We start from the raw sequence: 27938 nt of genomic DNA, 5'->3' as shown, positions 1-27938 counted from the left end.
CAAAGCAGCCATGTGTTCTTCATTTAAAAAGAAACCCCTCGGGCCAGTTTCTGCTCCCAATCATAGACCAGTCACAGTCATGGCTTTGGCACCAGCTGCATTACTGAGTGAAATCTTTTACTAAACCACATCAGTAAACTGTCAAAAACTGAAAGTCAGCACAGCTTGGAGGGATATAGAGACACAATACCAGTTACTTAGAGAGAAAGAGTTGTGTTCAAGTCAAACTGGCCTCTCCCAAATACACATAGATGTTTGTGAATGCTTAAAATAACACATGCACATTAGGGATACTGATGAAAGGGGAATGATACGATGTGTTACCGCCTGCGTTTCTGCACAATGTCAATGGGTCGGTTGACCGCACACGGGGATCCGCAGATATTCCCATTCCGTACTTTGAAGGACCTGTCTGAAGGGGCCAGGAATGCACAGTTTGTTGGCAAACTCATATTTATCCCTCCTTTTTTTCTCCGCTTCAACCCCCCTTTCTTCTTCTTCTGTTTTTGATTGTTTCCTTCTTTTCTTCTTTTGACAGACCACTAGTGTGCTCTTCACCCGCTCTTTTCACATGACCGCGGTTTTCTCACTCTGCACCTGGTTCCCATTGTCGCTCAAATAAATGATATGTCAAAAAGAGAGACCCAAGAAAGCCACAATAACAATAGCAGCAGCAGCAGCAGCAGCAGCAGCAGCGGTAGAATCCCTGTGAGAATTCAAGTATACGGCTTTGAGGAAAATCCTCCTTGGTATTTCTCACCCACATTCCTCCTGTCAAAAATACAGAGAAAAATCCTCCTGAAAAATGTGTTTAAAAAGTCACATTATTCTCCTGAGTGACATCTTTTGATGAAAAAAAAAAAAAAAAAAAAAGTAATTTTCTGTGAGGAGTTTCCCACCCTGCACATGTTTGATGATGCACAAGTGAGAGTGGAAAAACTTACGTACAGCTCTAAGATTGAATTATTTTTTCCCAGATGTAGATTAAAAAGCATAGATACAAATCAACTACTGTAGTTTGCCTATGGTCCTTTCCAATCCAGTGTCCAGTTGATGCTGTCTAGTTACAGTATATCTGCCCATCTTCTTGCTGATGTGAAAGCTCTCCCTCACACACTTTCTCCCTCTCTCTCTTTGTCAGTGTCTTCCTCTCCACTGCGTTTCTGAACCATGTCTCCCACCTTCAAGTCCCAACTCCCTCTGACAGCTGAACACATGTACGAGTGGAGTGTGTGTGTCACACTGTGAGGTCAGAGCTCTGAAAACAGGGGCAGTCTTAGAGGCAGCGTGGTTCCTGCTCTCTCAGAATGTCTCCAGGTTGAACTCTTTATGGGCTCCTTTTATCCAGTCTTAAGCATGACACACACACACACACACACACACACACACACACACACACACACACACAGTATATACTGTATATACAGTGCTATAGATACACACAGTATATCACGATTTATCCCAAACCAGAACCAATAAGGGCACGACAGCCTAGCAGCGTAGCCAATCTCCTAGAGCCATCTCCAAAGGTCTCTAGAGCCATACCACCAATCAATATGGATAGTGGAATGGACTGAAAATGAAAAGCTTCCATGAGCTCATAAACTAACGTTGAAGAAATCAAGGGTAAATATTTGTCTATTGGGGAAGGGGGGTAGAGCTCACTGGGGCGTGCCGACAGGAATGTAGGAGAGAGAAGGAAAGAAAGGAAGGTGAAAACCACAAGGACTGGTGAGAGGAAGTGGGGGTTATAGTACTTCCTGGAGCCCGCGTTGGATCGCAGCATGGCCATTCATGCCACACACACACAAACACATACCACAAGACCCACTGTGTTTACAATAAGAGGGTGAATGCTGTCAAAGAATAGACTTCCTCAGGAGAACTCACATGGTCTGAATCCATATGAACCTGTCCATTAAATTAATGTAATAAAATACTAGCTATCTCATACAATTCTTGGGTTGACATTTATTCAAAAGTCAACAGATTCTATGCTTCAAGATGTAACTTTCTCTTTTAAGCTCCCAAGAACTATGTATCATTTGTGGTTTCCTGAAGGACTTTGCTCAAATATATAATCACCTTGCACCAGTTCTTTCTATGGTCTATAGTGTGTGTCATTGAGAAACTACAGTAGCACTTGAATAATGGTTGAATGCTTAACTGTTCAGAAATCAGACATTACACAATACAGTCAAGTGACAGCTCCATGCCATTCCAAGCCTCACACTGAGAAGGAAATCCCCCAACTTAAGGACTGTCGCGTCACTGTCCATTTACGTGCAATAATTTTAGTTAAATGAAATCGGAATCTATTCAACAACCACCCTCAAGCTGCATTCTATGGTACTCGACATTTTGGAATATATCTTTCTCTGCCCCTGACTTACTGTAAAACTCTCACCTAAGGGTGTTTCTTCTGATATACTGTAGATACAACACCAGTACAGTACAGTAACTGGCAGTAGACCTATTCTATTCACAAACATGATGAGCATGACAAGACGACACAAATGCAAAAGGATTAAAATAGAATTGCCCTGTGTGCAATATGGGCTGGTGCTGCCAGCCATCTGACATCAACCGGGAGAGAACCTTGTGGAAACATTCTCACCTCTGAAAAATGAAATGAAAACCTTCCTCTCAATTCAATTAATTTTACTGTACTCATGAACATTCCAAACCCAAAATAATGGGGTTAATAAATAAATTGATTAATGGAATTTCATTCATCCCCTAACTGAACAGAATGGAAATAGACGTAACCCTAACCCTGAAGTCCTGACCAACAGTAGTGCGATATATTAGTGAAACCTTCATGAACCAATCTCTATAACAGGTGCTTTGGCATTGAGGTACACTGACTGTGAGGTCAGCCAGACTTGTCAATTTGGTTTGTGACTGACATGGGCATAAATTAGACCCCCACCCCCTTGCGCAACGTGTCTGTCTGAGAAACGTGTCAGGTCTTGAAAAAGACGCCGGGAGGGTGGCTTGCCAAAAATGCGCCTCATGCCATCCTGCGTCCTTTCTGCCTGCTGGGTAACTGTATCCAGAAGCTGAGCGCTCCCCGGTATGCCTGCAGTGTCACTGTCTTGGCACATGAAGCTTGCTACACTAGCTGGCCATGTGCCTGGCTAGTGTGAGCTGAGCATAGCCATAACTAAATGATATAATGGATTGCATTTATGCATAGAGCCTTTTCAGATACTGTGTAAAGTGCTCTGGGGGGGGGGCTAGACTCAACACACACAAATGTCAGTGACAACACACACAATATACAATGAGAATTAGCGTCTCCCAAATTATGTGTCAGGGTTTGGTGCTGGGTCACGCCTGATTCTGATTCTATGGGTAGAAACATGAAGATGTTAAATTGTGAGGTCACAGTGAAATGGTTGGACACCAATGATGTAAGGCAAGTGTGTGTGCGTGTGTGCGTGTGTGCGTGTGTGTGTGTGTGTGTGTGTGTGTGTGTGTGTGTGTGTGTGTGTGTGTGGTTAATCTGTAAAAACAACCTGGTGAAGCACTGATGTTCTTGCTCCCTCTTGTGGAAAAAATCAACAGTCACACAAATATGTAAATACTGTACTGTAGGAAACTACTTATACAGTCATTATTTTGAACAGGAAAGGTCTGTATTATTCAGACCCACCAGTATATCTCAAATAGCAAGGGTCAAGATAACCGTTTGACCTAGTCTCTGCCTCGTAAGTCAACGACCCTTTACTCATTCAGAACCATTCTCCATCAATATTTTAATCAATCCTTCATGTTGAGTAGAACAGATGTTTAAAACCATAAGGATAGTATAGTAGTAATATAGTAGTAGATGAAGTTGATTATCTATGGCCAACTGAAGAACACCTCCAACAAATGAAATTAATGAATGAACATTCATTAGTCCAGCACTAACATACCTGTTTCAAACAATCAACCTCATCAATAGCCTTTTCTCAATTATTAGAAACTCGATTCCTCGTGGGTTCTCCTTCATCCTCCACTCACTTTCTTCTAAAAAAGCATTGGAGGAGAATATCTAAAGAGAGGAACCTAGATCTTCTTATCAATGCATTTTGAGTAGAAAGTGAGTGGAGGATGGAGGAGAGGACGCAAGGAAACGAGTTTCTAACAGTTGAGAAAGGGACAATGTCTTCAGTCTGGACCACTATTCATTGAATATGTGTGTAAGTGCTGGGCCGGAACAAAGGACAGCCACTCAGTTACTCTGCAGGACCAAAGTGGGAGAAAACCTCTCAAAAACAACTTATTATAGTAGTTCACATCACATGACCAAGAGGGCCTATCTCTCCAGTAGATGTCACTCTATGCTTTGAGAAAAGTGACGCTGATAAGATTTACCTTGGTTGTGGTGCACATGGCCTACTGCAGTTGCTCTGGCGGTGTCTGGTAACTGTACAAAGCCCGGGCTGGGGCGCAGAGCTTTATTTTGGGGGCCTCGTGGACACGGATTGGGCTGCTATATTATTGTTGCCTTCATTATCATTCCAGTTCCCTTTAGAGGAGGGTGCAAAGCAGGGAGAGCTGGTCTGGCCTTTGCCTCTATAAGAATTACAGACTAGGTTTGGATGGCCATGTCAGAGCTGTTTAATGCCAACATTAAGGTCAATTCGAATCACAAGTCACTCAATGAAAGATGTGAATTGAAATGTAATTAATGAATTGAAAATGTCCCATGTTTACCATTAGGATTTTTTCAAGAAATGCATTTAAATTAACTTCTTCCATTGAGTGAATTAAAGGGATGGGTTTTTAGATATACAGTATCTCTCATGTTCTTGGTCGATCTAGATACTATGCCCAGCAGTTAAATAACACATACTATATATAGGGGAAGCAAGTAGGTTCCTACTTTCAAGAACAAAAACCTCAGTTTAGAAATGTCAACGCTACTATTGAAGCAATGTCTTCTTCGGAGGCTTTGTGTGGGCATATAACCAGATAATTCTAGCAAAGTAACATTTTATCTTATTTTTCTACTTTGTTTGAAACTAAGCCAGAAGTTGTGGCTTCACGCACAACTTCCATGTCAATAATGCTCATAATTGAATAAAAAAACACAACAAAATACATTGTTTTATATGCAAACATATGGAGTTTTAAAAGGATGTTGTGGTTTTTAGAGTATCAAGCTGCTTGCTCTAAATTTAGAGGGTAAATTGACCCCAACCCTGGTTTATTGGTTATCTCAGTCTGGGGACTTTCCCAGTGGATCCCTGGAAGATACCTAGTGTGGCCTATGGTGCTGACTGGTGGTGGTGGGGAGGGGATTGTCTGAAGTTGTGGCACCGATAAGGGCTGTGATTGAGTAGCACACATGGGGTGGGTGTCCTGCCAGTCGCAAAGCCTCAATGTCATAACTGCTTTGCATTATGGGATAGTTTCCTGGACCCAAATTAAGTCTAATCCTGGACTAAAGAGTGATGTCTACTGGATAATCTTCATTGAAATGAATTTCTAGTCCAGGCCTAGGCTTAACCCCCCCCCTATGTGGGCCAACATCTGAAAATGGTGCCACTCCTCTTGCCCAATAGTGAGGCTGGAATGTGGGTGTTCTCCTGTGGAGATAATGACTGTGTCACTTTGGAACTTTCCCTAATCTCATAGTTGCTTTTGGCTTTGAACGTTCTCTCCTCTCATGTACTCATGTGACACATTATGACACCAGCACATCTGGAAGCCATTGGAGTGGGCCTTGAGGTATAGCGGCAAGGGAGGGGAAAAGCTCAGAGGAAGGGTGTGATGAATTCCCCCCCAAAAGTATATTCTGATCTTGTGCTGATAATATTCACACCAAAAAGGCTCAATAAACGGTCTGGGCCATTGCATAGCATAGTGCCAATTATACAGAAGGAGTGTATGACTATACATAGCTACCTTACATCTGCATAACAATGGGAGCTTCCAGTATTGAAAACCAATCAAACACAACCCCTGGACATACACGTACAGTAATCTGAACTGAAGTACACTCTCTGACTGTTATGCTGGGGCTTCTGTCTGTGGTCATGTTGGAATCTGTGATCAGTGGCTGAGTCACTGGTGACCACCCAGCTAACCACTGAGTTGGAGAGGTTAATGGGATGTGGTGACACCCAACCCAGTGGTACCAAACTGACTCCTAATAGGAGAGTGGTGTCTGCCACACACACACACACACACACACACACACACACACACACACACACACACACACACACACACACACACACACACACACACATACACACAACATGGCCTTAATATGGCAGCATGGTGTGTTACAACACAAACACACACACAGTACATATACACTGTGCGCAGTGTGTCTCGCCAGCGTGACTCCCCTACTCCCTCCACCCTCTCACAGTTCTGACATCAGCAGACGGGGGCAGTGTTATCGATCCTGTTATCTTTCCCCCCCAGGACTGTAACAGCAGTGCAGAGCAGCCAGAGAACAAACACACACACACACACACACACACACACACACACACACACACACGTAATATACACACACTAACATTAATCATATACAAACCAAATAATCATATTGTGTACTTTATACGCACAGAAACACTTACAAGCGTGCATACAAGGGGAGTCTGGTGGATGAAGAAATCGGAGGACATACATGTGTTTGATACCATGCCAGCACATTCCATACCATTCCATGTTCCATTTCATCCATTCCAATGAGCCTGCTTGATTTCTCCCTCCACCAATCTCCCCTGGTGCAAACACACACATCAGTGACAGCACACACAGCCTGTACACACTAACTAACTAGAACTTTAAACTGTCCATAAGGCAACTCAAAACCAAAGACATCAAATGTAATTTCTTTGGCTACAGAGATGACAACATTTCCTACAAATGTTGCTCTCTACTACTGCATAGCAAAGACAGGAAGTGCATTTGGCAAAAGCGTGCGTTTGAGTTTGAGACAAACACAAACTCCTCTTACTTGCTTCCTCTTTCTCTAAAAGTTATTGAAAAGTTCAGACAGGTAGATGTGACCCTTACAAGATCTAATAAGTTTCATTTGGGCATGCATGTATCAAATTGTTAATAGACTTCTAAATGCTTGAATTGACTGCAAAAATGAACAGGGTTGACTGCCCAAACAAAACAAACAAAACAAAACAACACAAAAGAATAGAACACAAAAGAATACAATACAAGATCTAAAAGATCCAGTTACATACCCAATGCATGAATGTCTCCGAGCATGGCCGCAACCAAACGGCACCCCTTTCCTGGGGAACCGGGAGTTGTTCATTATTGGTTAAGCTTTTTGGTTCCTGTGCGACTGAAAAGCGAGGCTACACGCTCAAGCAGTACCACACATGGCTTACACAGATCCTTGGATATGAGCTGCAGCTGGAGCTCATCTTCTCCTCATGACTCTTGGAACATTCTGCCTGTCTGTCCCAAACCCACCACATGCTGCTGCAGCCTGGGGAGACCCAAGGGGGTGGTGGGTGTCACAAGTCCTCCCCCTAGCAGGTATGCTTCCCAGTGGGCAGAAGGACAGACAGGGGTGGGGGGAAGAGATTGGAGCCCCACCCTGGAGGCCCAAGGAGATTGAGGTACAGTAGAAGAGGCAAAGGTGAGGAGTCCAACGAGTGTTACAATGCATGCAGGTCTCAACAAGGTCGTGTACAGTGCTATCAATAGCTATTGCTGAAGGGGGAACGAAAGGGGAAGGATATCACAATCGCAAGCTTTGGTGTATTAGCAGCCCATTCTGAAGTAGTCTCTTCTCTTGTTGGCTTGTTAGAAATGTAGAAAGAGGCTAACCTGATTCCAGATGTGTCTTCGATAGAACTGCTGCAAAACACCCTCAGAGAAATGGAACAAACTCACCCAAAGTCTCAAACCAGCAGTCTCTTCTTCTCTCTCTACAAAAAGAGGAAATACTGTGGGTTGAGCCAAAGTGGTGAGAGAGGAGGGAGAGAGGAGGGCAGTGTGAGTGTTGACCTCTTGTCCTCATTGGGGAGCAACTTTCTCAGTCCCCTGATGCAGCTGTGGCGGCTGCAATGTCCTGTCAAGTCCTCCAGTTGTTTGGGCTTATTTCAAGATATCCAAAGTGGGAATGAAAGTGCCTTCAATGAAACAGCCAGCAAGCACTGGCTTGTATTTGCACTGGCTTGTATTTGAGTTGAGTAGGTGGTTGGTTGGTTGTCTAGAAATCAAACGACATCCAAGACTGTTCCGATAAGTATACCAGGAGACTGCTGAAAACTAGAAAAAAATGTTTTTTCAGAGTAAAACATGCTCTGAGACCTTTTTGCCACACACTGGTTTTATGTACAATGTGCCCAGACTTGTCTGTGGCTTTTCTGTCGAACTTGCTGTACGACTGGGTCTCTCTCCAGTGCCTGCTAGTACTAGCTCAGCTCAGGCTGACACATGGGATCAACATGCCTCCCAATAAGGCACCATTTCTCTCCCCCTACAGCTACTTAGTAATGACAGGGTGTATTGTTAGCACCCACAGATAAAGAGTGGCAGGGGGTGAGGCTGGGACAGGGGTAGTTGCATGCACGTGGAGGTCCTGGGATCTTGGCTACGACTGCCAGCTAGCTAGCAGCTAGCTAGCTAACACACACACACACACACACACACACACACACACACACACACACTCCATTAATGAGACAAAACCCACAAAAAGTCAGTACAAGACAAATATCACATTATCATTAAATACCAAATTAACAATCCATCTCAGATTTGATTTATAAAGTCAATGCCCCTAGGGCCTTGTACACAACCTGTCTGTCTCAACCAAAAGACAGACACCACACCCTTACAAATCTCCCTCCATCGGGACACCGGTGCTCCAACACCTCTGTGCTGAAAGGTGATGAGACGCAAGATATCATCTATAATGAGCAGTGTTGTTAAGAGGCTTCTGCTGTGAATGTTTGGTTTAATGAGCTGAGCGAAATCTCTGTGCCTGGCCACAGAGTCTTTCTAGGTGTAGTTTACTAAAAAAGAAAATCCAAATGTGAGAAACCTATGCTATGTCGTTCTTGTTGAGGCCTGAATAATGGGTGATGGAATAAAGTTGAGTCATATTCTTTGAGAATAAATCTGATCTTTGAGATAATCATGAATTAAAATAACCATAACAGAAGTGAAATCTTAGGGTCCGACTCAAACAGGGGGCTGAGTACTGCATTGTCCTGTACACCCTGAGTCAGACACCTTAGCTCCTGATCAGACAGGCTCATTAGAGCATGAAACACACCTAAACATGTGCTCTTTGATCTTTCAACCAGCTGCAGAGTGGAAACAGAGGGAGAGTAGGGCATGGTTAGTGAGGGACGGGGGGTGATCCTCTGCACTGTGAGATGCTTGATTAATCTTTTAATCTAGATGTTCAAGTTGAAGCATTGATACTGTATCACCCTAGAAACTGTACAGTGGTATACATACTGTAGTTAGAGTTGCACTCTCTCATTATGCTCTTTTGCCCACAAACGATTTTAGATCTTAATCGAATGCAAGACAGTTTCTCTTGCAAAAATCATTGCGTTTATTGGGGCTGTTTCGATTAAAAACCTTCACTGAGTGCCTGCAGTCAGTGCTGGCATGGATGTTGGAATTGGCTGAGGAGTAGCTTGGCATGCAGTGATCACACACACACAGACACAGACATAGATTTGCAGTTATCTGGCTAGGAATTGTAATTTTGAGTGAAGAGTGAAGCACTATGCATGTTTGAGGACAGCTGATAGCTAGCTATCTAGTTAGCCAGCTATATCCATTATAATCCGTATTCCATTTGCGTGTCCCAGAGTATGAAAGTATGCTGTTTGGATTACAGCTTTCATTATGTGAATAGTTTGAATAGGGTCCCAAATGTTTGCTGGATTAACTGTCCACATGGAGAGTAGCTAAATGTAAGAAACCACAGGAGGCTTCTCGTCTGAGATCGGGCACCTGTGTCATCAAACTAACTGTCATTAATCCTGACCCATCTGTACATCATAGGGAATGCACACACTATTTTCAGTTTTCCCCTTGTTCCTTGGCCCCTACTACTTTGATGCTAAAAAAACAGCAGCAGACAAGGCTAAGCCCGATAAACTCTGATCTAAATTCAGCTAAAATTACCTCAGTCAGAAGATGAGAAACTGTTCAATTGGCCTCCAATCAGTACTTGCATCCTACACCAGGCTGATAGAGAAAACAAACTTTCTCTAAAAATAGATTCCCATAAATCCCCCAGCGGGATCCCTACAGTACTGTACATGTTCAGTCAGCATGTTAATGATACTCCACAACTTCGTTGATTCAATTACTGGAATATTCTGAAAAGTGTTGTCATTTTTGTCAGGCCTGACAAATCTCTGCTGCACAGTGCACACATACTTGCATGTTGATACAGTACACACATAACCAGACATAGTTAAGCAAATATACAAAAACAAACTGTCTGGTATCTACCCTTCTGGCAACAAGCATTGACTTTTGGATAAGAAAACATTGGAAGGGAATGATCCTCAATCCAATACATTTCTGGATAACCATAATTAATACTTTGCCAAACAGAACAGTTGTCATTGAGGAAAATAATTGTGTTTACTGAATAGCCAAATCTAATCTTGCCCTCGAGTTACAGATATTTGAATTAAAGTAAGATCCGATGCCAAGTTTTAATGTGTGACCTAACAAACACAACGAAAAAACTAGAGTGAACAATTACATTTTTTAAATGTGATATTTGCCAACCCAAAGGTTTAGGCCTACGTGCAAGACAGCAAAAATCTTAAATATTCCACAAAAAAGTAACTTTCAGTACATCCAAAACCTGGAATTATAAAAGAGTACAGAAACTCCAATTAATGTGTAGACACCCTTCCATATAACAAGATCATAAACAGCAGACAATTAGTCCAGGAGAGTTGGTCTATCCTGCAATATAAACAGAGATGATAAGGGCTTTGGGTCAGAGGAGTTTTCATTAAGCTTGAAGTTTTCTCAAATTTCCCTGACAACCTGCAGGTTACGACCCTGTACATGGAAAATGTATTTCAGACGTCATAAGTTAACCCCCGCCAGCAAAGACCAACTGCAGACTGTTTTTGAAAGGACTGTTTTTTTTTTGTGGCAATCTTTAATCTGTCAAAATGGACAGTGGTCCCAAAATTATTTTGATCTTTATGGTTATCACACAGGAACAGCCATTAATTACCAGCCATTACTTGGAGTTTTGTGTTAAAATAATGTACTTAGTCAACAATGGAGGAGAAGCCACCTTGCACTGATTTTAACATTAATGCTAGTACAGCATATCTGGTTTTGATAGGTTAAGTGGAAGGTGGTAAAACAACAGTACACAATGTTGACCTGTGACTGGCCTAATGAACAGGGTTGAACACCTTAGGCAGGAACAAAAGGATCCATTGAGACAGCAAAGAGAGAGCGACGTCAACAGAATAATTAACACATGATTTCAACTCAACAGTTTCCTTCAGTTCAGGCCAGGAGGCTTTGTTTTCGAGCAGACCTCATGACACACAACTAAATGACGTGCAAGGGTATTTGCATTAGCAGTGTGACTGGTTCAAAGCAAGAAAGCCCTATTCCCTCACCTATTAGCCTCCACAATTGACTCCCTTAGAAGGGGTTACACACACAAATAAGAGGGATCATTATCAGACATCTTGCAAATGGAATGAAACATTGATGATCGAAGGTTGGCTTAGCCTGCTGAGTCTCTATGTTAGTCTCTATGGCAGCTATGTGAGATTCTATTTTCTTTGACAAACCCATAATACAAAACCAATCTTTCTGACCAAAATGTACACTTCAGATAATCCCTGAATAAAATCATCCTTGAGTCATATACAAGGCAGGCCCACCATGCCCAAAATCCATGCCCACCATTTGGGCGCCACAGTTCTGGCGTTACCTGGGTGAGTGTGGCAGGGTGAAGCGCCTCTGCAGGGTAATGCTGCGGTTCATGAGAAGCCTGCGGAAAAGGAGCGGTGAGTTTCGGGGTGAGTTACGGGGGGAGTCCCCCCTGGGGGAGCCACAGGGCGAGCCCCCTGTGGAACGCGGCCTCAGTTTGATGGGCTGGGTCCTGGTGCCGATAGGGGAGGAAGAGGTCCCCCCCTCCAACGTGCTATCCCAGAGTGCCTCACTCATGCTACTGTACCGTGGGCAGGCCAAGGGCCTGTTTGATCCACTACTGCTGCTGGGATGCACTGACTTCTTTGCTGCTCTCGCTTAAGTAATGATCAACTTTATCTTCAGCGACATATGGTCCAACAGTCCGATGGGGATTTTGAGAATGCACCTAGTCCACTTTCCTACTTTCCTTTTTAGATTCAGAATCTCCCCCACTTTGCTAAAAATGATCTACCAGCTCTCTTGACAGACACGGACACAAGTTCAGCTCGAGCCCTCCCCTCAAGCATAAGCACTGTTTACATAGCACTGAGCACAGCCCCCCTCCCCCCTGCCTAAATATGGCCAGCCTGAGTTATAGAGGGGTTAGCACCACGGGAGAGTTAGCTAGCTGCCTTCACCGACTCAGCATGCAGGAGGCTACAGTGGAGGACTAGGGGGCACTGTAAACTTTACAATCATATCCTTTCTCAGTCCATCAGTATAAACATTAACCTGTCGTTCTCCCACTGCAAACATGTCAGAGCTGCTGTGTTGAGACTGAGGCACTGTCAGGTCTTAGCTTAATTTGAATCTGTCATTATGCCTGGTCTGTGAGGCAAAGCTATAAGATCCTCAAACTATAAAAAGAAAGAGACAGAGATTAAGTTTGAGAGCACTAGTGTTGTCACAGAAATGATGGTGCTGTATCTCAAAGGCTTAGTCCGCCTTCTCCTATCCCCTGGGGTTAGGGAATGCTGGAAAGAAGATACCATCTTGGGTCCAATCCTGACCTAAAGGGTTGCCAGTGACTCCATCCTCATCATCCCCAAACAGGGCCTCTTGAATTCTGCAAGGGCACATAGACTAGCTTCCTCAGTTTTCCTCCATAAGAGAATTCTCCAGTATTGGTACTATACTGTAAATTCACTATGAAGAGGTCCCTAGATTAATCATACCTTTCTCAAAATATTCTCACAACATGAAGGTTCCTCATATCTTGTAGGTGAGGAGAAATACAACTTTTTATTACAAGTGGAAAGGATGCATTTCTAAAGAATGAATTACCTAAAAACATTAACATTGTAGGTCTGAAAATATCAGACAAACCTTGCCTGAATATGGTAAGAACAAACTGAACAGTTCACTAGAAAAGTTTGTCCTGATGCTTATCTACAACAAGGCCGAAAAAGACCTATGCAAATATGACCCTTAGAGAGAGACTAAAATACTCCTAGCGTGCAGTTTGAGAATGAATGATTTAGCACAGGCTGGTTAATTCAAAGGGGATATTTAGCTTCCCCCACTGTACATACAATACATATCTAAAAAGTGTGCCCAAGCTATTGGTCTCAATGTCTTGAGATATTCTCTATCACCTACTACTATTGGACAGCATATGAAAAGACATTGAAGTAAACAACTGTTCTCCTCTTTGTATATTTCATTGAAACATGAAAGCTATGATATGGACATGTACAGTATGTAGTCGGCAGGCCCCCTATACAGAGCTGATCTAATGCAGGAGTCAGGGGGTCAACGCACTGGAATGGGCTCACTTATCCAAACACAGCTGCTGTGTGAACCATGGCCAAATCCAACCAGCAGATGGTGCACTCTGGGAGTTTTCCCAGCCCTGCCGAGAGCTCCCACCCCACAAGACATACACACACTGGCCGTTACGACACACACACTCTGGAGATCCAAGGGGCAGAGTTCTGGTCACATGACAAATACTTCAAATAGGAGATACAGGATAGTGGCCATAACCCAGTAGGAGGCCAACTTATTTTTAAAGTGAGCTAGGGATGAAGCCAATGATCTGTATACTGTATATAGATCAGTGGATAAAGCACACAACAGAGCATGGCGAGTCTACATATCCCTTATTAAACTAAGGATCACGTGTTATAAAATGTATGATCCATCTATGGAATGAAATATGTTAATGTTTTAGTGGAATCATTATACATTGTGCATGTTACTGCATCAAGCTAGGTATAAAACATTTTATGAGTGAGGTGTACTGTGTTTATTCATATGTAAACAAGTGATGAGTGATCAGCTGTATGGACCCCATCAAACTGTTATTATGACTCAATGTCTGTATTCATGCACGACAGTATCGTCTCATTTTATGTCCAGTAAATGACTCATGGCTGTATGCGTGGCACAAGACATTTCAATGCTGAGTCACTTAACCCCCACCCCACACAGTACCACAAACACAAAACACACACACAACACACTCAGACACCATTTTGAACCAAGACATGCCATCACACAAGGACATCTTCAAACACACACATACTTGCTGTTTGAAACCACACACACACACTTATTTACAAACTCAGACAGGCTTACACATACGCACATACTGTATGCAGTTTCAAACCATGTCAGACTCCAAGAGGAGGAGAGAACCTAGAGACTATGAGGAATGTAAAATGCTATATACAGATGTATTTAAACTCACTCAAGTCAACTTAATTGGACAGTCGGCATTCCACTTGAACTGTTTCTGATGGCACACAAAGCTACATGTATTCTTGGCGGTGGAGTTTAATAATGTATTTAGTTGCTCTGAAGGGCCAGTAAGGAGTGATAGAAATGCAATTTGCAGGAGGCAGCATTTTCAGTTTGAAGTTAGGGAGAGGATGAAGAAAATGTTTGTTCAGTGAGCAGACTGACATTGAATTGTGGTTGGTCAATGTGGGCCATATTTTTGTAACATAAATACCCAAAGCAAGTATTGTGAAGGCCTGCATCAGTCACCATTTTAACAGCTCAAATAAGTCAGCACTGGTGACAAAAGAGACGTAAGGTCACTGTACAGCATGTAACGGTGTTAAAGGTATGAATATGAAAAGGTATTTCAGATTAAATATTTGTACTTGGTATTTGACAAAAAGCATGGTTATTTGTGCTGTTAAAATGCCACTCTTGGAATAAAAAAATAAAAAAGTAATTTGGCTTGTTCAATTATTTAGCACAATCCACAAAATACCGCCATTTTTACTGATTAAGTACAGATAAAATTACGAGCCCAGAGGGAAATCCTAAACTCTGGCTCAGATACAAAATACATATCATTTCAACATACAGTACTTGTTAGTGGGGCTCTTTGTTCTCTTCGTAAAACTTATGAAGAAAGAAAAGAACAGATTTATAGAATAGATTTGTCAGGAGAGCTTGCAGCAAGTATAAACAAGTACAGAGGAACACATGTCCAAAGAACCAGATGGAACTCTCAAATAGTCATTTCCTCCATGGGAACCAAGGGTATGAGGGGGTCTGTGTATCATTTCCTGTCAATCAGGGAGAACAGTGTGAAGCCCCTGTGGACTAGTGCCTCAAAGCCCTGTTCTGCCAAGGCTGTCCCTGGCCTGGCTGTTGGCTTGCTAGGGGGAGAGTCAGTGGGCCAGATTTGGTCCATTTAGCCCAAATATAGAATTCTTGCACTACAATGTGGATTTTAGATTTATGGACCAAGATTTATGTATTTCACCTTATTGTACTCAGTACTGGTTAACATTTCCCTTTAAAAAATATATTTTTCACTGGAGTAGTCTTGATGTAAGTACCTGAAGGAGTTGTTTCTGGGGAGATCAGATTTTTCCTGTCGCCAGGTTTTTTATTACGGCAAATGTGTGCATCCTGCCATTGGGGACACAATGGCGCCTTTAAGTTTAAGGTCTTCTTTTATTTTTTTTATGGGCCCTCATAATGACAGGTGCAAAATGTGTTGCATTGAGTCCAGCAAGTGTTATAGCTGGTGTTGTATATAGCATTGCACATTGAATGTCCATGTCACAGGTATGCTCTGGCATGACAGCCTTCACCATGCTGAATCAAACCTCGCCGCCTGTTAGGCTGCAACATCTCCTTGGCAACTGAGAGCTCCTCAAAAGCAGAGAGCTATTCAAAAACCACAGCTACTGAGAATCTACTATAGGAGTGCTGGGCCTGGTACTATTTAATGGATGGTATATGATGCTGTGGATATAATGACCAGCAAAAACACACCAGCATTGAGTGTGCGCAGCCTGACAAACACCCCCATTCTGTACTTGCTTGACAACCTGACACATGTTCAATCTCATGAAAAATGACTTTAGTTCAAAGGAGTGCCTCACTTTTGCCTCTCTTTGCCAGACTGCACACACGCAGTTTGCCGCTGCTCTCAAACATGACACCGTCACGTCCTTAGGAGCATGGGCTTATAGTGCATTTTGGTGCAGAGTGGGAAACATTTATTTGAACGGCCCTCCAACTCATTATTACAAGTGGGAAACTTGGGTATCCTGAAGCTATGAGTTTTTCAGAAGCTTACGCTAAGCTTACACTGGAAATATAACAAGGTTTTTCTAAGCTGTTTAATACACACTGTACTTTATTTTCGTCTCGCAGAGTTTCAAACTAATTGAAAGTTAAAGCGTTTGAGGTTTGAGGTTTCTGACCTCAAATCACTTCAATGGATGAGGTCACAGATTGGAATTCCAAGATTCTGACTTGGTCATGAATGCACCATTATATCTAGAAGTGTGAATTGGAATTTCAATTGGAGAAGCAGTTTCTGAAACTCTTTGTATATGGTAGCCAATGTGTCAAGCACAAATATAATTAGATCACAGTCATATTACAAGGAGAGTAATTTCAATCCTAAACACAGCTAGACGTCATTTCACCCCAACAGCACAACCAGAAGTTAGTATTTTGAGTTGTATGTTCTCTGAAGTGTTTCCCTATACTATTACTTTGGCTTACATAGTAAATATTTGCTCCAAATAAATGTAACCATCAGTACCCATCCGTCATGTTACCCTCAATGCTGCCTCCTAGTGGTTAGTATCAAAAGTCAACAGAGGCAGAAACCAAAAAGGGAACTCTAATACAGTAGAACCAAAGGCATTGGTAAAACTACAGTGGCAGAAGCCCCCATGCTAACCTTACTTTACTGATCTGACAGCCTCACAGTATCGCTAGCTGTGCAAAACAGTCTCATCGTAGAGTGAGAAAATGTATCAACACTGGTTAATGGGGGAGATAACACTATGGTCACACAGCATGAGATGTGTGAAGGCTGCGAGAGGGGAATTTTGGAGAGTTTTGTGCTAATTTACACTTGCATGAACTCTGGAAATAACACCTGCTCCAACATACATTTACATGTTACATACAGTACAGTGATGAGAATAACAATAATAATGGATAACATGCCATAAAAGATATTCAAAACGATCATGTAGAGAAAAAAAAAGATTTTACCATGTTTTATATGATATTTGCACAATGGTAGTCCCATTTGTGACTAGGCTTACTACTTTTTACATTTGGATATTGTAGAAGCCTAGTCACAGATTGGTAGGCATAGCGAGGTGGGTGACATAGCTTCAAAGGTAGCAGACAACTAAACAAAGACTCACATCGTGGATTTGAAGACATATCTACATGTAAAATCGCTTTGCATTAGCCTCTGCTAATTTTGTTTTAAGGGGATGAGAGTTTTTTCATGTTCCCTTGACAACGTTTGTAGTTTTGGGAGCTATATTTCTCAGTGCAGGGCAGACACCACCACAATCTATCACAAAATAAATACTTATAGCATTGTTTTCTTGTCACAATTTCTGGATTTATTGTGTAACTGTTAAAAAAAAAAACATTATAAAAGCAACCGTTTTACATCCCTCCCATTTTAGCCACCACTAGCAGTGCCCACATTGCCAGTTTCAGGCAAGTACAGATAACAGCCAAGACTAGATGAAACTGCATCTAGCAGAGGCCTTGCAGAAACCACAAGGAACTGGTAGACCTCTGCAATACCCTCGAAGAGGCTTCTGGCCGCAAATAAAAATAATTGGTAAGCATTGAACTTAGGAAAGGACATCAATGAAAGAACGACTCACAATACAAATTGTCAACAAAAAATGGACCACCACAGCCATCTTTTTTTATTATTATTTTGTGACGACTTTTCTTACAACCAAAAAAAACATGCACAATGACTTTTTAGATACCACACTAGGATGTTTGGAAATTAAAATTAGAATGGCTACATGGCCCTTTTAAGTTCAACACTGATTTTTGCATTCCTAAGCGACAACTAGCTGCCTCCAATGACATTCATATGACTTCTCATAACAAACATGCTGGTTGCCAGGGTGATAGTCAAAACAATGAGAATTAACAATCTTCATGCTGACTTAAAGCTATAAAAAGTGCTTACTTATAGATGATGTGTCCATTTTAAGGTCATGTCTTTGTTTGGTCTCAGGGTGAAGACTAGAAGAAGACTAAAAGGTTGCAATGTTGTCATTAATAAATAAATAACACTTGGAGGTGTTGGGGGGACCCCTTCCTCTAACTAATAGTCTTAACAATCTATCATAAAGTATATGAATGTGGGCATTAAATGTTGATAAAGATTGTGGCTTTCTCACTTTATTCACATCTTAACCTAGACAGCTCTGAAGTGTGAGTGTGTTATGTGTGTTCCAGTACTGTCCTACCCTGATTACCTCTCCCATAGGTAGCCAGTTTCGCTCTGATATCTATGGCGTGTTCAAAGAGGTTAGCAGAAGAGACCAATGCAGATAATGATACCAGCCAGCTGCTGGAGAGCGTCAGTCTGTCTGGGTGAGACTACACTTCAGAGACTCAGGATTCTAAAGTGACTGGAGAATCAAACATTACAAGGAGTGCTGTGCTGTAAATGGGTGAAAAAGGGAGCCCTTCTATAAGTCTTCCAAGCACTCTCACCAGGCTTGTTTAGCTCAAGTGAATATTAGGTTTGGGTTGGAAATGTGAGAATCATCTTTCAGCTACTGCTGTTGGATTTCTCTGAGATAGATTCATTTCCTCCTTTAAAAGCAACAGCTGTACATTTTCCATTGATTGGTGGGAATAAAGAAAATATCTGCACATCTGATATTGTCACTGCAGGTACAAATGGAGTAGGATATGAAACTGTAAATTCCATGCATCACTGCTTACTTCTACAAAAATCACTGACATTTCGGTCATGAGACCTTCTTCCCATTGATTGGTAGGGAAATATTTCCTGTCCAATAGACGCAAACAAGTCACTGTCATTTTGTCCTGTTTTCTTTGAGGATTAGATCAGCTTGTCCTCACTTCTGAAGTTCACTCACTTCTGTGTGTGCAGCTAAAGAAAATTGGATTGGCACTGGCATGTGAAAGCAAGCAAGAACTGTTTTGAGTAATCTGAGGATTCATGTCATATCACAAATGGACAGTATCTGAAATGTGTTGATAATATCCAAAGGTGATATGTTACCGATGTAAAACGTAACTCCCGTTTATTCAACCAATAAACCAACCTCCTGTAGTATTAACCATGTAGAGGTAAGCAGGCCTCTGTAGGCAGAGGTAAGGATCTTGCAAATGCACTTATTTATATTTGACTAGAATCTTCTTAAAACATAATATAAAAGGGATTTATTTGTGGCACATACTGTATCCCAGCAGTGAACTCAAAGGCTATAAAAATGTCTCTAAGATCAGATGTTCTACCTTGAGTGATGAATAATGTTTATAGATGAGCATCACCTCCTGTTATCTTGTGAGTGCTCCATTCCCACATAGCATATTTGTTGGTGGTTGTCTACATATCAAAAATATATTAGCTACTATGATTATCTTGGGTAAAATATATGCTGAAATGAAGTACGCTCATAGCCGATTGTGGCTTAGTTTCAAGGATCTAGGCTTATGACATTCCACATTCTTGACAGTTTGCTTTGTTGTGGTTGGAGAAGACATCCCCAGCCTCTGAAATGAGCCTCCAGAATGTCAAAGACCTCCCTCTCTATATCCCTCCTGCAAACAGAGCTCTTTCATTTTGTTACTCAATTTCTGGAGTGGTCCCTGTAGACTCCCTCCCCCTACACAGCAAACAGACTCTGGTGTTGTGTTGGCTGATGCAACACAATGCTTGCCTGATAACGCTTTCTCTGCCCCACTTCACATCCATCAACACATTCATGGGTGGGATGACAGGTGGCCATCGGGAAGAAATTACAAACAAACATTTACTTACATGGTTGATTCACAAGTATGTCATCATTTATGACTAACAAATGAGCATGTTTACAAGCACTAGCCATGGTCATTTCACTGTCATTTACAGTTTAAATGTTGGGAAAACAAACCCTACTTGGGGAGAACTAAGAATGTTTTATGGACTTGTTTTCAGTTTTCCATGTCACATTTGAAATAGGTTTTTGTAAAAGGTTTGGCAAGTCATCCAATGTTCTTCTCTTGTGCTTGTAGGTAGAATATTGAGGAACCAATCATGTCAAAGTACCGATACAAAAGATGTCTGACTACAGGTATCTATAACGTCTTGAGTCATAGAAACAAACAAGACCATACAATGGTACCATACTGTAGAAAGACAAGACACATTTTGCCTTGGGCTGTTAAACTGCTTGGAAATAAATAAACACTGTCAATTGAGTATTACCATACAGCCACAGGGTAACTCTACAGCTTTTTTTCCACAGACTGGGTTGAGAACAGACAGACAGGCCTTTTGTAATGCTAGGCAGGCACCATGAAGAAACAAATAATCCAACAGATATGAATCACCGGGAATCCTGGTCATCCATCGCGAAAATCATTAAACCTGAACTGATTTGCATTTTAATAGTGCTGCTTCATCACAAGCCAAGAAGAACAAGATGAGGAAAAAGAAACAATGAATTGGGTCTTTCTATCTCTCAATGATGGAGAACAAATTAGGTCCATTTAGTCCTGCTATTTAAAAAACAGAGTTGGAGGTGATTGTAATTACTAAAACATTTCCATGGCCATGGGAAAAGAAGACAGGAATATAACCTAAGATAAGGTGTATCTTAGCTCTCAAATGCCAAAACATGCTATTAAGTGCATAAGTAAATGAACTTCTAACTTCATTTAGCTTTGGAACAAAATTGCATTTTTCACTGCCATCCTTTTAATGAGTCTTAATGTGTGAAGATTAGAACCTAATTTGCACCTTCTGACCTTCTATAAATTAAAGCATATGAGAGAAAAATACCTCTCTGATGAGAGTAGGTTCCAATGAGAAGGGGGAAAAGATCTGTGCAAGATACAATGTTGGTGTTTAGCCATGTTAAAGTGGTCTGGTGAGATGGGCCATTTTCACCTCTGTGAGGATCAGTCTGACTCTATAACCACACTTTCTGACCTGGCTGTTTGACAAGGCACTTGACTTCCCGTCATTCCAACTCATGGAGGACCTTCACCCTCCCCGTTGTCGCATCAGACATGGACAGTTTTCAGATACAGAGGTTTTCTACTCTGGAACAATTTCGCCAAAGCATCATCCCTCAACAACTTCAAATGTACACTAAGGACCTGTCTGATGAGCCAAACTGCCCCACAGACATAGACACAGACACAGACACAGACACACCACACACACAGAGTTGCTCTGGATATAGAGCCCGATCATTCAGTCAAAACCACTATGAGTGACTTCCAATTACCAACAGTGATGAAAGATTCAATATAGTTACATAGCAGCATCCCTCACACCTCAACCCCTGAGCCATCATATTCACCCCTCTACCTTGGACATGTGAATTGAGTCACCCAGTGTGGGATAAAATGTTACAGGGGGACAATGGAGGAAAGTGCATTCATACATAAATAAAAGGCGTTTGGGGAGGCAGAATGCAGTGGTGGTAGGTGAGTCATGTCTCTACTCCTACCTCCAGCTTGCTTGCCGTGTTTTCAATGCCATTTGATCATCAATGCCAAACAATCAGCAGCAGAGACAGCTTTCATTATGGGCCTCCAACGTGGACATCTGTTACAATGTGTCTGTGGTGAAACGAGAATGCCATCATACTATTGGTGTAGGTCTCAGTCATGAAACATTACTGCCCCAAATAACACAGGTCAGCAGGCCATAGATAGTGTCATGCTGGGTCATAGGAAGAAAACTGATGGCTGTTGTCACTTTTGTAGTCATCTTTGAAGCCATTCTTTTGTCACCTAGAGTCAGTTAGTACTGTATATCTTGAACTAACAGTACTAAACAACAAGTAGCCAATAGTAAGCAAGTACGACGCTCAAATGTTTCAACAGCAATAGGCTTCAGCAGTATCCAGTAGTGCCATTTACAGCGGTAATTATCAACATAAAATCCAATTCCCTAAAATCATTGAAAAATATTATTCAATGATATTGGTACCAAGTCTTAAACTGTAATGTACTGTATGTGCATACAAATCTGTACAAATTGTCATACTGCTGTAGCAGACAAAGAGAACGAACACAAAGACGAGAAATAGGTTAATATCTGCAATCAAGCTCATTTTCACTCAGCAATACCTGAGAGATAACCAGTGACTGCTAGTGATTGACTTTCCTTCACACTAAAGGAGGATGTGTAGGGAAGGTGTAGGCCTACTGACATTTTAATTAAGTGGAGTTGTTTGTTGGGACGCAGTTCAATGAAACAGGTTCCCTTCATTCAACACAAACCTTGAGATTTCAATAAAAACGGTGCGCTCCATAGATAAAAGACATTTAGGGATGCGGATCTAAGTCAGTTAGTGATTTAACTTTCACACACAATCAAGGACGATGAGAATTACCGTATTGAGGAGGATGGCCATGACATTCGAGGCTTTTTAAGACCAGGACGCAGCTTTTCCAGAGTTCTGTTGCGGCTCAAGTACCGCTCGGCGTCGGAGTGAAAACACTGCTTGATTCGGATGTGAGTTCTTGGCTGTCGCCACAAATGTTTGGGTGGTTTGGCAGAACCTGCACTGTCTCGACTTAAAGCTGTGCAGTCCATCTCTTCAATTGTTCGTGTCTTCAACTACACGGAAAATTAATAAGGAGGGTAGAGAAAAGATGAGTCAGGGTACTGTCTCAAGTGCGGCACAGAAGCATAATTTCCTATGACTTTTCTAAAGAAATGTGCACAGTGGCCATTGTCGTCGGCATATTGAGCTGTCCAATAGCAGAGGTGCTGAAATGAAACAGCGCGCGTCCATGGACTGGAAAGTAGCCCAGCTCCGCGCCAATATCGACATCAGCATCATCAAGCACAGACGTAAAATATCAAATCACACCAAAAAGTTTGTCCTCTCCTCACAGTGAAACTTAAGTACACTACAACATATAAACAAAGGATAAATATCTTCATCCATTTCAAGTATTTCTTCCAATGGAAGAAGTATTGTCAGAGTGAGCGCATCAGCATCAGCTTTCTCGCACTAGGTTTTGTTAAGGAGACTGGTTCGTGTGAGCTCATCTCAGCGCGTTATAAAGCCCGTCCAGCCAACCTAAGGGATAGACTGAGCACGACGACTGACGTGAAGTAGCAGCATTACATCAACGGGTGAGCAACATGGCCGGGAACTGTGGACATTACTAATCCTTCTGTTAAACAAAACATTGATTTGTGTTTGGCCAGAACTTGAGCATGCTTGTGATATTAAATTGCTTGTGATATTAAATACGGGCTAGGGCTGCGGCTCAATTCGTGAAATTAATATCGTCGTTAATATCGTCGTTTTCTGTGATGACCTTTTAAAACATCAAGTAGACCTACAATTCATTTAAATTACTTTCCTTAATTGATTGGAATTTAAGCAGACTTATGCTGCTGTCTTCTTTGTTCTTCGAAAGGTCTTCAGCCTCTGTTTAATTAAAATGGAAGTTCAATAAAAGGTCTTTATTCATTATTTCAAATGTTGTTTATTTATTGAGAAATTCGTTATCATTATTACTCATAGTGCCAGAACATTGTCTTTTATAATGAATAAACACCTTTAGTAAACTTCCTCTAACATTGGCAGAACATTGTCCTTTGGTCCCAGTTCATTCTTCATTTCATGTAGTGCACCTTGGTTGAACTGCAAGGTATGGGGCAGCATACCTTTTAAGCATTTCTTCATCATACTATACAGTCACAGTTTATTGCTGCAACTCTTAATAACTTATTTTTGTGTACTGGTGTTGATACAACTTTGATACATCCTTGTGAAGGAGAGCCCTTCACTTGGACAAGAGACTCTTTTTAGATTGTATATTTGACTGCTAGAAGATCAAGTATTTGTGTTTTTGTATTACTTTTCTCATTTCCATTCAACAAACCATCCATAGCCTGACCTGATTACCAACTTCACCCTACTGCTTATTATCTAGTTAGTCATTTCTGGGTCATCATTGGTTGTTGTGTTGAGTGTGGCAGACTGAGGTGCTCACTAGTGTTTCTGTGTCAGAAGTGTTTGTACCTTATACCTGTACTACCTATGCTTTGCAGTCGACAATAATTTCAGTATTTTTAAGCTATTTTTTCTCAGTTATTGTTTTTAAGCCTTTTAAGTGTTAAGTAGAGTGTGGCCAGCTCTTTCTACACACAATCTACACACAATCTTACTACACACCTATACAGTTGATTCTCAAAAATAAATAGAACAAAATTAAAATGCATCTGTAGCTCTGACACTCAGTAATAGATCCCCTTTTCCCGGTCAGTGAACAAAATATCTGCATAATTGCAATGTTTTCAAATAGGACTCCCACTCCTTTCTCTGGCTCTGTATGTCACTGTGCCCTTTTCCTTGCTTGGCAAACACGAAGTGCTGCTAGCAGGGATGAGATAAAGAGAGGGAGCATGCAAAATAATGAGGGGAGGGGGAGGTAAGAGAGAGAGACAGAAGAAAGGTATAGACAGAGACATTAGAAAGGTATAGACAGAGAGGGGGTGAGAGCAAGAGGGAGCAGAGGGACTTAGAGAGAGAGAGAGAGAGAGAGAGAGAGGAGCAAGACAGGACAAATGGGGGGAGAGAGAGAGAGAGTACCACTCAATACCCTTCTTCCCCTCCCCTTGTTTCTCTGACCTTTCTACCACTTGCCTAGTAATTAGCATTCATCTGAGAGGGAAGAGGGGTGTTATTAACACCTGAAGAAAAAACATCCTGTCATCTTCCCGTCTGCCTTTTTCTCCTAATCTGGCTTCTGCTTGTGATGATGAGGACAACCAGAGTTACCAGACTCAAGACACAGACGCTGTGTGCCAGTGGAGACAGAGAGGCGACATGGAGAGCTCAGGGATGATGAAATGTGTGGATACACAAACAAAGACACAATAAAGAAGGTGACCCTGCCTTGGCCTGCAGCTGAGAGGGAGAGGGAGAGGGGAGGGAGAGAGAGAGAGAGAGAGAGAGAGAGAGAGAGAGAGAGAGAGAGAGATGGTGACAGCCCACCAGATAGAAAGGCTTTATTTAACCCCCTGTGGGCTTAGAAGATATGGGATTCAGCACAGCCAATGGAGGTGCATGTGTAACATAGAGAAGAGAGGGCAGGTGTGAGGTGAACATGTGACCACATATTGTCTCTCTCACAGACAAAGACAGGCAGACAGACAGACAGACGGCCCTCATTTATCAAATGATTGTACACAGAAATCTGACTGTAAAATACATACATTTACATGAGCAGTTTGGGGTTTATCCATTTGAACGTGGTCTTACAGTGCAAAATCAAACTTAGATCAAGTTAACAAATCTTACGTCACCTCACTCAACTTTGGGTGAATATACACAAAGAGTAAGAGTAACATCCCAATCCCATTTCTGACTTCAGGACATGGAAGAGAGGAACAAAGAGAGAATGGGGAAAGAGAAAGATGAGAGACAGACTCTGATTGGGGAGACAGCACAAAACACAAAGAGGGGGAGAGACAGCAAGTGCACAAGATCAAAATCAAGACACAGTTAGAGACAAGTGTGAAAGATGAGAAAGAGATAAGTAACAAGCTGGATGAGATTTGAGAGAGTAAGTCATGAGCTCATCCACTAACTTGTTGTTAATGATGGTCTCTAGGCTCTTCGCCTCTGAGAGATGCCAACTGGTGATAGAGCTAAAGCAAGAAATTATCCAATCATGTGGACAAATGTGTGAGTTGAGTGAGTGGGTGATCGACCGACTGACTGACTGACTGACTGACTACATGGGTGTGTGGGTGCGAGAGAACAAGACAGAGAGAAACATAAACCAAGAGAGAGAATGCACAGTACACTATGTGACTGACTGTGAGTCGTTGATGGTCTCCAAGCTGTGGGCCTCTACGCCATCCAGGGCGTTCCTGTAGATGGCCTCCAGGTCCAGCAGTCTCCTGTGGTCCTGGGTGGAGGAGTGGCGCCGCGACAATGGGGGCAGGAGAACAGACCCAGAGAAACGCCGCCGCACCGCATAGCTGTGGCTGGCCGTGGGGAGAGACTCCCGTCGGCTCTGTGGGAATAGCAGGACATCACTGTCAGGGACAGGACTTTCTCTTTGTTAGTGTGATCAATGTTTTTTGTAAATTCACATGATGACAATCAAGTGGGATAATGGATGGTCAGAGGTTGCAGCTTGGTGCATGTATTTCACTTTTTTACTAAAATATCTGACTGTATTTGAGGCAATCTTTGCTGTGTGGACTTCCATTCCTGTACATGGCGTCCATGCTGTCTATACTGTCAGAAAACAGAAGTGTATGAGAGAAGTGAAGTGTATGAGAAGTGAGAGCCAACATCTGAATCCCAAATCCCCCACCCCCCCTATCTTGCCTACCAGATCGCACAACCAATCCAACTTTAAGATCTACACAAGTGGTGCAAGGGGGTTGACTTGATACAGAAGAAGTCCCCTGTCACCCAGCCAGATTGGTTGCCAATCCTCTTTCATTCTGTCAGATGGGATTTACTGTCTGGGAAATAACCCAACAAGCTGTGTGCTCTAGTCTTACTTGTGAAATCCTTGTCCATGCATGAAAGGGACTAGACGATGCCCCAATGAATTTGGCTGAAGTGGTCTGTCTGACTATATTTCCACTACATGCTCCTGGGGATTTATCTGAACAGTCAACGCATAGCTGCCTGAGGTAATTTAGCTTCGGACAGCACAGCTGCAAAGGGATATGTTTGATTACTGTGGAAAGAACAGCATAGATTTTTTTTAGCATTTTGAGTTTTCTTTCATTCAAGTGAATTGTTATTGTTGTGTAAGGAGGGAGAGAGCATATTGAGAACACAGAGCTTCATTAACAACATTTGATTAGTAAGTGCCATTGGCACAGACTTGAGTGCACACGCTGAATGGAAGAGCAGAATTGTGTTTAATTTAATTTCGTGATTTAGATCCCAGTGACAGATTTAATGTTCAATTTAAGTAATCATTTCATAAATAAGTGCCCTGCTTTGGTAGGAACAATAGCTTATGCTCAAGACACAAATGTGTATAATTTTCGATGCTTGCAAAAACAATGATTCCCTTCTTCCAACATGATGTGCTTCAGGGTCCTAATATTCAAGTCTTTGCTTTGTAACATTAGAGGGATGTTTATGGCAATCATAACAAATATATAACAACCAAGTTAAAACTTAGTAATTGTAAACAGATTACTGCCTTTGTCTTCAAGGTTCTTGAGATTGGAAACCAAGAACCAAGGTCTTTCAAATAACCTTCTTACTTTCTAACATTCCTACTTCTGAGTCCATTTGTGCTGTATTCACCTTATCTGTGAATTGAAAAGCAATGTGAAAACTTTGAATAAGCTCTTGGACTTATTCATTCGTATTTGACTATTAAAACTGTACACTTCAACCTCAAACTCCTAACACATGTACACAGTGCTGTCACATTTTCATAACATCATTGTTGAGAGAAGTACAGTAGGCTACCAAAGGACAGCAGATTCTTACAGTATGCTGTTTGTTCTTTGCACAGTGAGGGGCTTGGCTCTAAAGTAGCTACAGACAGATAGTGAGGTCTCTCTG

General features: G+C 41.9%; 1 protein-coding gene across 1 annotated transcript in view; it reads right to left on the bottom strand.

Moving 5' to 3' along the window:
- The window catches only part of pde4cb (phosphodiesterase 4C, cAMP-specific b), a gene marked incomplete at both ends in the record, with an annotated part of 47112 nt that extends 24152 nt beyond the window's left edge, over positions 1–22960 (bottom strand). Inside the window, 1 exon segment of the mRNA XM_083671810.1 lies at positions 22758–22960. Coding sequence (XP_083527936.1) covers positions 22758–22960 — 203 coding nt within the window.
- Positions 22961–27938: the final 4978 nt, after the last annotated feature.

The sequence above is a fragment of the Argentina silus genome (assembly GCF_951799395.1).
Source record: "Argentina silus genome assembly, chromosome: 6".
Lineage (NCBI taxonomy): Eukaryota > Metazoa > Chordata > Actinopteri > Argentiniformes > Argentinidae > Argentina > Argentina silus.
Note: the sequence above shows the minus strand (reverse complement) of the source record. Positions and strands in the feature narration are given on the sequence as shown.